Source organism: Nicotiana sylvestris, chromosome 9 (genome assembly GCF_000393655.2).
Source record: "Nicotiana sylvestris chromosome 9, ASM39365v2, whole genome shotgun sequence".
In the NCBI taxonomy this organism is placed as follows: Eukaryota; Viridiplantae; Streptophyta; class Magnoliopsida; order Solanales; family Solanaceae; genus Nicotiana; species Nicotiana sylvestris.
Window position 1 is genome coordinate 50428963 of NC_091065.1, and position 11642 is coordinate 50440604.

The 11642-nt window shown below is 40.6% G+C and overlaps 1 protein-coding gene across 1 annotated transcript; it reads left to right on the forward strand.

Annotated features, from left to right (window-relative positions):
- Positions 1 to 410: 410 nt before the first annotated feature.
- LOC138877562 (uncharacterized) lies at positions 411 to 1226 on the forward strand. The gene is made up of 2 exons (XM_070157180.1): positions 411 to 871; positions 1022 to 1226. Exons 1-2 carry the CDS (start codon positions 411 to 413, stop codon positions 1224 to 1226), a joined length of 666 nt encoding a protein of 221 aa, XP_070013281.1.
- Positions 1227 to 11642: the final 10416 nt, after the last annotated feature.

Consider the following 11642-nt stretch of genomic DNA (forward strand, 5'->3'; position numbering starts at 1 on the left):
AGAAAGACAGTGAAAGAAGAGAGCCCAAAAAGGAAAAGAACCTGCTGCTTAAGGCTGAAAGCAGCGATTCAAGTGATGAAGATAGTGACATGGCCTATCTTACTAAGAGATTTCAAAATATGGTTCGAAGAAATGGTAGTATACCAAAGTGGGGAAGTTCAAGTAAAACAAGGAACAACGATCTCTGTCACAGATGTGGAAAGTCAGTGCATTTAATCAAGGACTACCCACTCGCGAAGCAGGAGCAATACAAGCAAAATCCTGACAAAGTAGGAAAAAGGAACCTAGTACCAGGTAAAAGGTTCAATCGAAAAAGTGATGCAGACAATATTGTTAAGCAGGCTCTTGCTGCTTGGGGAGACTCCTCGAGTGAATCTGAAAGGGAATGAAATGCAGAAAACAGTTCCATGATGGCAGTGGAAACTAAAGCAACAAAGTACGATTCACTATTCGCGCTGATGGCACAGTCAGATGATGATAATGAAGAAGATGAAGACGATGAGGTAAACTTCAGGGATGTTCAGAGAAATCTGAAATCCTACTCTTCTAAGAAGCTAAGGTCTTTATCTAATGTCCTAATTGATGTCTATTATAGCCTTGTAAATGATAAGGAGATCCTGACCGTAGAACTAGGAGAGACCGAACAATATAGAGATGATCTAGTAGTTTGTGTAGTGGATTTAAATAAGACCATAGCTAATATTGAACACGAGAAGGAAGCCTTGAATGAAAGAATAACTAGTGTGGAAAATGAGAGAGACAATCTGATGGTAGTAGTTGTTGATCTAAAAGAAACAATAGAAGGTCTTACCAATGAGAAACATACCTTAGAAGAAAAAGTTGCATCTACTGAAGAGGAAAGGGACGACCTGTTAGTAATATGCACTGATCTATAGGAAACCGTTGAGGGACTCAATAGAGAACATAGGAATGTAAGTCTTGGGAAAGGGAAGGAAGTAGCCAGGGAGTCGTACATCATGCTTGAAAAGGAGTTAACAATTATAAAAACAAGTCTTTGTAGTGAACTCGAGAGGAATCAACAACTCCAAGCTGAGAAGGAGAAAGTAAGAAATGATCTTGAGAAATCCCTAAAGTGGACCTGGTCCTCAGATGCTGTCACTGCCATGTATCTCAACAATAGTGGGAACAAGCAGGGCATCGGGTTCCAAAGGGAGAAAACTCCCTATAACCCACACAACAAGTATGTCACTCTACCTGATAACTAGCTATGTACCCACTGTGGAAACAATGTTCATTTTAAAGAAAATTGCCAGGCCAGGGTTTAGTCTGCTTAGAAGAACAAAGTCTTTACTGATAGAGTGACTACTAACAAAGGACCAGGTACCACTCGCAAAAAGCGAATGTTGCCTGCATGGACTAGGAAATACGTCATTCATCCTTTTTATAATAACAAGGGATCCAAACTAGTTTGGGTTCCTAAATCTAATCCTTGATGTGCATGAGCAGGGAATAGTGAGAGGAAGCGGACTGCGATGGACTATGGACAGTGGATGCTTAAATCACGCAGTTGAAAACATCATGAATTTCTTCTCACTGAAATCCCTACAGGAAGGGAATATATCCTTGAGAAAGAAGTAAAGGGTACATTCTCAGTGAATGAAAAGGTGGAAAGGTTCTTTCGGCACTCAAGTGGGAACGAACACTATGTGAATGGCCTAAAAAGTGCAGCCACCAATCTGATAACTCGCTAAGTGGTCTAAGTGGACAAAGGAAACAAGAACATTCACTCCTACTAATCATGAATCTCCACATGTTGGCCGTATGAGATGAGTGAAGTTGAAACCATGGCATGAAGGATTGGTATATACAAACTTCTCATCTCCAAATAAATTAACTCAGCCGAACCTGGTCCGTGGTCTGCCAAACTCAAGTGTCACCTGGACATGAGTTCACAAAATTATGGAGGAGGGGGAGAAGGGATCACATACAATTTCTCAACACCAAGGACTCCACAGGAAAATGGTGTAGCTGAAAGAAAGAACGGAACTAGAAAATGTTGCATGGATAGTGCTCATCACCTATGGAATCACCAAGAAATTTTGGACAAAAGGAGGGAATACTGCTCTCTACTTTGAGAACAAATGTCGAACCAGGTCCCTTCTAAATCAAAACCCACCAGGAGCTTCCTAATGGAAGAAAATACCTTGTTCTTGACAACAGGAAGGATCAGCTTGGGAAGCTCAATGCAAAAAGACGAGCGAAGAAATCCTTCTGGGGTACAATCCACAAAATAAGGCCACAAAGTCTCCAACAAAGGGCATACTAAATGGTAGGAGGTGCTCATGGGGTATTCAACAAGTTACTCTCCCTTGCCAATAAAGAAACAGTGAGGATCAATATGATGAACCAATCTTGTCTCTGGGAAATATCTGAGGCTTCAAAATAAAGGATGATAAAGTGAGCAAGATGAAGGAGACTGGCAAAAAATAATGCAACATCATCCTCCACATCTCACAAAGAACCTGGTACGTCACCTACTACCACTGAAGCTGAAGGAAGAGTAAAGATGAAGCTCATGGAACTGCACAAGCAGCAGAACACAAAGTGTGGAAAATCAAAAGTTCCCATCTGCGCAAGAAGTCAATCACTCCCTTTCACTCTAGAGCTAGATAAGCATATTGTCTTATGGAAAATAAAACTGCTTTTTGGAACGATTCACCTATCATGTTTCATTCCTCATCTTCTGGGAGACAAGGAAGCAAAACGGAATGACCTCATCAACAACTGGAGAGAATTTTTTTTACAAAAAAAACAAGAGGATCAAACACATTGAAGGGTGAGATCTTCTTCTGAGGGACAATATGAAGAAGGGATTGATCGGTGGAAAGAATTGCAAAACAGAAGGTCAAACTCTAGATATCTGCATCAAAGTCTCAAACAGAGAGTATTTCTGATAAATCAAGGTGAAGATAGGGTCACAAAGAATCTAATGAAGAACCTGATCCTTCATCTGTTGGCTATGTAAGACACCGTCAGGTAAAGGTAGCTAAAGTGTTTTCTAACCAAGCCTAACTCACATCAATACCATAGTAGGTAAACACACATGACGATCTATGAACTGCGAGAGGGGAGATACTAAAACCTTGTTCAAAAGATTGCTCTGGCATCAGTTTCCTATATGTCAGGTTAGTAGTAATGTGCTTCATTCTGCATGCCCTTTCTAACTAAAAAAAATATTTTGTAATTCAGTTGCCATATCATCTGACTTTTCAACGTCTGTGTGGCATGTCTTGTCTTTCAAATCCTTTCATCCCCTCTGCACGGTAACACTTCCCCACAAACCTACCGCCTTTTCAAGACTATTCAGAACCTGTTTCGCTCTCCACTTATCATTATCCCTTCTTCCAATAAAAACTTTCTTTCTATCTCACGACAAGTCATGAACTTTCATCTCCTTTGTATAGCCAGGATCTTCTCCCCATCTTTCTCTTTCTTTCTCTACTCCTCTACCAAGTACTCATCTAATGGCAATCGAACAATCGTCTCATTCTCCGTCATTAACACCGCTCCTACTTCAGCATTATCCTTGAAATCATCCCAGAGCATCATTATTTCACGCCTTTTACCACCTTACCCACTCCTGGTTCCTCCTCCACGCCTACAGTTTTTCTATTTCTGATAATCCTTGTTTACCACTATTTTGAGAATCCTATGCCTAGTCAATCCTACGATCTCATCAAAAACCACAGAGGAGGTTTTACTCCTCGAGTGTCAGAAGCCCCTGAGGATGATCCTGACAAGTATCTGAACTCCTCGATGTTGGACTCACTGGCTCTCAAGGAGTCACCAGAAAAGGAAGCAGCTCATAACATCATGGCGATAACTGCTGAGAGTCTGATGAATGAAGGAGCATATCTCTCTTCTAAGTACCAGTGGGAAGAAATTCCTTTCATAGGAGATGTAAGAACCACAACACTCCTCGAGTCCTTGGCTCATGATATATTCTCAGAAAAGCTTCTGATGAACCTGATTCTCTTCCATGCAAACATACTTCTGCACCTCTTATTCACTCCAAGCTCTTAGAGTCTTTCTCCAAATCACCCACCACCAGTTCATTACAGCAAGAGAGTCTTGAATCCTCATTGAAGAAAAGTAAGAGGAGTGTCAAGATAAGGGAAAAGAGGAAAATGAATCCAAATGATTTCATTAAGAGTGTGTCAGTAAACCGGACAGACAAAGATACTTCTAGGGAACCTGGTTGCTTAGTACAACAATCTATGACAATTAAGGAAACTGTTGAGGAACAGAAAGGGTCATCCATGAAGTACAACAACAAGTCTAAACGGAGTCAAATTGAGTTAGCCGTATCTGAGGACAATATTGTGGGGACAGCAAGCTGGAAAGGAAAGTCTGCCGAAAGGTCTAGCAAACAAAAAGGGGAAACTGTTAAGGAACCTGGTTCAACAAGGTTCATTACCTGTGATGGTGTTTTGTGGCTGCAGAGATTAAGAACTCAAAAAGTGTTGTGGGGTCGAACATTTGATCCAGCAATTTCGGAGATGGCGGGGCATGAGACAAATTTTAGATATTGTGGAATTTCAACAATGGGAACACCTGTTTGAAGGGAGAATGCCTCTAGTGTACGAAGATGCAGTACAAACCTTCTACGTATCTCTTTTCACTGTTAAGGGGGATCACATCTGTGCGCTTGTAAATAGAGTGGACATTGTACTCGATGCTTCAACGTTGGGAAAGGTTCTCAGAATTCCGTGTGAAGGGATGTCCTCAGTTAAGGGTGTCTGTGGAATAAACTTTCGGAGAGCTATCATGAAAGAGCAAGCTATTCAACAAGGGGAACAGGTCCATAAGAAGGTATTGCTTCTTGAATACTAGCTTCTCTTTGAACTGGTTAATAAAGAACGCTTACCCCTCTCTGAGAGGCATTCCATTGCTACAAAATCTGATATGGTCCTAATGGAAGCACTTGATGAGTTTGTCCCAATCCATTTGCTAGCAATCACGATAGACCATATGTAGAAGGTGGCAAATTTTAAGGGTGGAAATCATGGGTTACCTTATGGCTTTCTCCTCACTCAGGTGTTCAGATTCCATAAGGTCCCCTTGGGAAATCCCAGAATAGGCACACGCAAGCAGACCTTCTCTAAGACCACTCTAGAAGAATGTGAATATATAGAAAAAGTTGGTGGAAGCATCTAGACCATTTCTCAGCTGATCAAGGCTCAAAATGCAGACTCTGAGGAAATAAGAAGGCTGAGGGATCGAAATGCCATACTGGAAGCTCAGCTCAGTCAAGCAGCTAAAGGACCTGATTCTGTACATGAGGAGGTTGCCCGACTGACAAAGGAAAATGAGATACTTCGTGCTCAATTACTTGAAGAAAAACTGTCTACAAATGCTAGACTAGACCTGGTTCTCAAAACCATTGTTGTCTCTTCCTCTAAGCCTCCTTCCTTTAGTGTCCCCTAGGATCCTCCTAGTATCAACCTATTTTTGCTCCAACATCATGTGGCTGATGTTTTACTTTTGTTTGCTTGTTTTTGTGATGGCATGTTGAACTTAACCATTACTTCTCCTAAATTGCTTAGTCCAATGTAAACATTAATAAAATAGCTCCCATTTTTTTACCTGTAAAATATTGTGTTCCTCTGGCTTCTCTTTTCTATCATATTGTGTACACATATGTGGCATGAGCTAGCTGTGTTAGACTTCTTTATGCTTATTACTTGCTTGTGCTCTTATTCATACCTGTACTTTTTAATGATGCCAAAAGGGGTAAGAGCAGGTTGAGGGGGTAAGAGTAGGTTGAGGGGGTAATATGCTTGTGTAAAGGTGAGGGAACAATAAAGTCAGATTAAAGGGGAACTAAAATAACAAAGAGGGAGATTTAAGATTAAGGGGGAATTGGCATCTCATCTGGTTATTTCTGCTCTAAACAAATACTATCCATGCCTAAGTTTGTCATCATCAAAAAGGGGGAAATTCATGGGTTTTCAATATCTTAACCTTATGCTTATTATGTTTTGATGATCTAACAAACTTGTTGTGAAGAAACAGATAGAGAACCTGGCCCACAAGATACATTTCATATGAACTGGTCGAAGTCTGAAAATCAGCAAATGGATGAACGACCATAGGGAAGAACACAACAGGGACCTGGTGACCTGGTCCCTTAGGGTTCTCTAACACAAACAAGTCAGTTACTGTACGCAATCAATATAAAGAGGAACACAACAGGGACTTGCTCCCTTAGGGTTTTCTGACAGATGTACAAGTCAAGTACACAACTAGAATGTATCAGAAGAAAGTGACCATCTAACAACTGTCACAGAAGAGGAACACAACTAGGACCTGGTCCGTTGGTGTGTCCTGACAAAAGTACAAAGTCCACTATCTAGCTGGAATGCAACTGCCCAGAAGTGGATGTGCAGACAGTACAACAGTCACTTCTCATTGGGAAGAAGCATACACCAAGATTTGACATCACCATCCATTATGCTATCTTTTGTGATAAAACATCCTGGTGTAAGACACACCATTCTTTGTGCATTCAGTGATATTCTCTCAAGAAGAAAAAAGTATTCATCCGACATTGAAGTCACTAGTGTGTCAAGAACAAGAAGACAACTCCACTATAGATTAGTTTTTAAATGAGTTTATGTATAACCATAGTTGAGTTGTAATCTTGTTATTTGTTCGTCATTGTAATTTCTAGTTTGCTTTCTTAGAAGCATTGTTTTAGGAACAAATCAAATTCGTAAACTTCTGAGTTTATGTTGTGACTAGGGATAGTCATAAGTTTAAATCCTTTGTAACTAGGAGAGTTATAAAGTGGCTTGTGGTGGTTGCATCACAAGTTAGTTATAGTCTTTGCAATAGGGTGTTTGCAAAGTGGCTTGTAATAGGTAGATTACAAGTTAGTAGAGTTAAAAGCCTACAAGAGTAGGTCGTGGTTTTTTGATCCCCTTGTGTGGGATTTTTCCATGTAGAAAATCTCTTGCCTTCTTTACATTCAGTCTTTACTGCATTCTACGTATCATCTCATAGAGAACCAGGTACTCTATAGTTTGGTGGACTCATATAGACTAACAAAAGTAAAGGATCGTACCGCGTCCTCATTTCGAGTAACTAGGACATATCAGTCCTCGAAACATCACCGGCACATCCTACACTAAGGTATAACTATCTCCCTTTTTATTTCATATTTCATACTAACCCATATGCAGGTACCCGACTGAAGCAGTCAAAGCGCTAACCTAGCTTGAAGACCTTAAGGTTTTAAAGCATCCATTGCACTCTTTTCCTTCGACCTGGTTTTTATCACGAAAATGGTTTTACCGGCAAGGTTTTTAACGAGGCTACATCCGTATGCTACCTAAGGGAGACTCAACAAGTATTTGAGGCTTCTTTCACAATCAACCTCGAACACTGGGGGGCATCCCCCCCGGAAGGTCATCCGCTCAGAAAAGCCAAGAAATGCCAAATGGGGTCCCAATAGGAAAATGATGTACCGGGCCAAACGGTCGAACGAACTGTGTCCGTATAGCCGGGCCCCCGATGGTGAAAAAATGTACAATTGTATCATATATTTGAAGAATATCTTTTATCAAAGCATCTCACACTCCAAAAGAAGATCAGCACCTTCACAAAAATGACTCCTCCGTCGAAAATGTCCCGGACACTCGGGGACTGGCGCCAACAATTCAACACATGAACGACCTCCGAGTCGGGACTCCAAAATCATAAGCCCTCAGATGAGGCAACATGAAAATTGCGAACATCTTCAATGTCGAAAGTACCCTGAATACTCGGGGACTGACATCAAAATCTCAAAAAACGTACGACCTCAGGGTCGGAATCTCCAAAATCGTAAGCCCTCGATGAGGCAATACAAAGTTTGCAAATAATGGCTCCCGAGTCAAGAAACCTTCGATGACTCGGGGACTGCCGTCAAGCGTCACCTCCATCAACTTGTCAAAACCCGAGGCCATAAGACCCCGAGCGGGCAGACTCAGTCTCGTAAGACCTACATAAGGCAACAACTATATTTGTAAGACCTCAAGCAAGGCATGAACCACACTTGTACCAAGAGACAATATCTGTAAGACCTCAAGCAAGGCATGAACAATACTTGTACCAAGTATCCAAAACTGTAAGACCTCAAAGGCATGAAAAACTTGTAAGACCTTACTAAAGGCATAAACCCGATCTCAAAGTTTCGGTTATATATCGAACCTGTAAGACCCCTAAAAAGGCATACCCTCGATATAGATGCCGAAACTATCTCATTCGAGACTCAAAGGTTCTAGCCAAACACAAGTGACTTCGTTCACACGGCTGTACCAGTCGAACTAACGCGACTCGGGGACGCTCGATCGTCACTACAAAATCACATGCCTTCAATTACTTCGAATCTACTTCGAAAAGAACCAGTTAAACAAGCTACCCTCAATATAGGCAAAAGAGGTTCGACTCCTAAACATCGGCTTCGAGATACTCATCCTCCGAGCCAAAACCTCCCGAGGTGCTCAATCATCGCCACATAATGACTCACAATCAAGGTTTTTTATTAAGCCATCGAAGAGTTAGGCAAAAACTATTTATCCTTATTGAGGGAAAAATTAGGCCAATAAAAGGTCGCATTGACCAAGAGCGTAAGAGCCATTGTCGGTAGCCTAATGATACCCAGGGCCAGACACATGAAAGGCCACATCGGCCCAAGGAGTAAGAGCCATTGTTGCCATCGCACAAAAATACAAAACATGAGGGTAAAATGAGCTCGAGTCGTAACCCGATTCGAAGACTGAACCCAAAATAGTTAACTTAATATGCCTAAGAGCAAGGCGTAAGAGCCAATGTCACTAGCCCACATACACTAAAAAGTCGCATCAACCAAAAGCGTAAGAGCCATTATCACCAGCCCACATACACCAAAAGGTCGCATCGACCAAGGGCATAAGAGCCAATGTCGCCTGTCACACCTCCTTTTTCACCCCAGAAGGGGCATATAAGGGAGTTTTTTCCAATTTAAGTGACAATCGAAACGAGATTATTTATATTAAATTCAGAGTCTCCACTTGAGATAATTTATGGTGTCCCAAGTCACCGGTCTAAAATACTGAATCGAGGAAGGTTGACTCTATTTATGGTCTGCGAACACAGAAATCCAGGTAAGGAATTCTATTAACCCGGGAGAAGGTGTTAGGCATTCCCGAATTCCATGGTTTTAGCACGGTCTCTTTGATCATACTTGGCTTAATCAAATTGTCTAATTACTCATTTTAGAACCTATGTGCATTTGCCCATTTTTAATTAAGAAATAATCTTGAAACAGGTCACGCGCACGTTTACCCATTTGTTTGGCACATCGAAAATCATGTCACGTGAACGTGTCCACAATTGTTAACGCTTTATTATTATTAAGAAAGTTTGGTCGAAGTTGCGTGAACGCATACTCCGATTTTGTTTATTTAAAATCGTAATTATGTTACGCGAACGTGTACACCACCACGATAGTATATTGAATCGTGCCTAAAGCAAACTACGAACGTTCAAGATTGTTTAGTATCTAAGTTATAATATTAAAGTGAGGGCCATAGACTATGTGATTGGATGGCATACCTCACTTTATTTAAAGAATTTGTTGTTCCTAACGATCTAAGCACGTCGTAGGCATGAATCAATAACTCAAAGAATTATATTCCAAATTGAAGTATGATTGAAATTATCCTCCAGCTGACATGAAAACTTATTTATTTTAAACCTTTTTTTTAATTCCCAATCCCACCCAAAATTCCAAGGACTCAAACTTATATTTTAGTTCAAAAACTCACGCCACTACTAAATAACTCATTCATAAACTTATGTATCTACTTAAAATGAACGAAAATCCTACTGTATTAACTTAAACCATTTAGCATGCTTAAAAATTTCGAATCAACGAGTACAAGAAGATAAGATAGCCCTTCAGGCGTGAAAAACATGTTCAAGCATTAAGAGCAACTTAAATCTAACATAGAATCATAGTTCACAAAAGCATAGAAAACTGTGCTAAGAGAAACATGTAACTCAAATGCTTTTGTTATTGTGATCTAACTTTTATTATTGTGAAACTCAACAATGGGCAAAACCGCGACTAGAACATGGAAAACTCACTGGAAAATCTCGTAACTCCGCGCATTCCTTGGATCGACTCCGACATATTTTTGGACATGAAATTAGTGACTGTTTGGAACTATATTGGGAGTGAAATAGGGAAGTTATAGTTGCTGAATTTGCTAGCTTTGCTGTTGTGTTATTCCTTGAAGAATGAGTTTTAATGCTAGAGTTCTAAGGTCCAGAACTATGGAGAAAATAGCAACTGATTTTGGAGCTTTGTGGTGAGGTGTTGTGTTGCCGCTGTTCGTGTGTGGTCGCCGGCATTATGGGGTTAGGCGATTGGTTTTTGCTGGGGTCATGGCTGGTTGTTGTTAGAGAAGAATATGAGCTCCTTAGGTCCCTAGATAGGAAACGGCTGAGAGCTTGATAGTCAGGAGGTGTCCGCTGGTTTTTCTCAAAGAAGAAGAAGAAACTTAGGGTGTTTGTGATCTAGGGTTCTGCCGCTGCTGAGGGTGTGGAGGAGATGGAGATCTGGTGGGTGTGTTTTCCGATGCGAGGGAGATGGCTGGGCTAGTTTTCTCTAGGATTCCAGGTCTGTGAAGAAGAAAACGCTTATGGGGGTCCTTGGTTTTGGTCTAAACGGCTCATCTTCATTTTTTGTCTAGGGTTGTTTTTAAGCTTCTTTTTTAAGATTTTAGGGGTATTGGGCTTGGGTTGTTATGGGCTAGGTCCGAAAATTAGGCCTAAAAATGGGTCGTTTGAGCCCAAATTTGATTCTTTCTCCGTGAACAAGACTACTCATTTACCAATTAATCATACTTAAGTAAAATAACTATTAAGATAAGACTAATCGTTAAAACAAACCTTTTTTTTGGTATTTTCAAATATTATATTAAAATAAAATAAGGTACTATTTTTTTGTATTTTTTAGTTTTACGGAAGGTATATAAACTAACAGCAACTAAAAAGAAGAAATATTTTTGTAATTTTTATATTTTGATAAAATAAAGTAAAAGAGTCAAAACTAATTAAAATATCGATACTAGGCCTAAACTAAATATTTTACTCTAAAATGGGTGAAATCTCGAGGAGGGTCAAAAATCACATGTCTACATCGCCAGCCCACACTAAAAGGTCGCATCGACCAAAAGCGTAAGAGCCATTGTCGCCAGCCCACACATATTAAAAGGCCGCATCGACCAAAAGCGTAAGAGCCATTGTCGCCAGCCCACACACATTAAAAGGTCGCATCGACCAAAAGCATAAAAGCCACTGTCGCCAGCCTAAATTTCGGCCACTTGAAGGTCAAATAAGCTCGAGTCACGGATGCATCGCATTGAGAATTGACTCGTCGCATTAACCACTTAGACGGAGAGTTCCTGTATTCCATTTCATTGGAAACTGAAATAGATCTAAACGGATTGCGCGGTACCCCGGACCGAAGAAATTGAAAAATGAATTGAAAAGAATATCAATATAAGGCCCGGATGTAACCTGTGCAGAGCAAGCCTACACTGGCCTGCAACTGCTTTCACATTGGCTCCATTAGGGTTCGTAGTCTCATC

Coding starts and splice junctions, on each gene's coding strand:
- LOC138877562 (XM_070157180.1), top strand. CDS start 411: ATGGCAGTGGAAACTAAAGCAACAAAGTACGATTCACTATTCGCGCTG. Junction 872..1,021: donor GAAGAGGAAAGGGACGACCT/GTTAGTAATATG, acceptor AAGTCTTTGTAG/TGAACTCGAGAGGAATCAAC.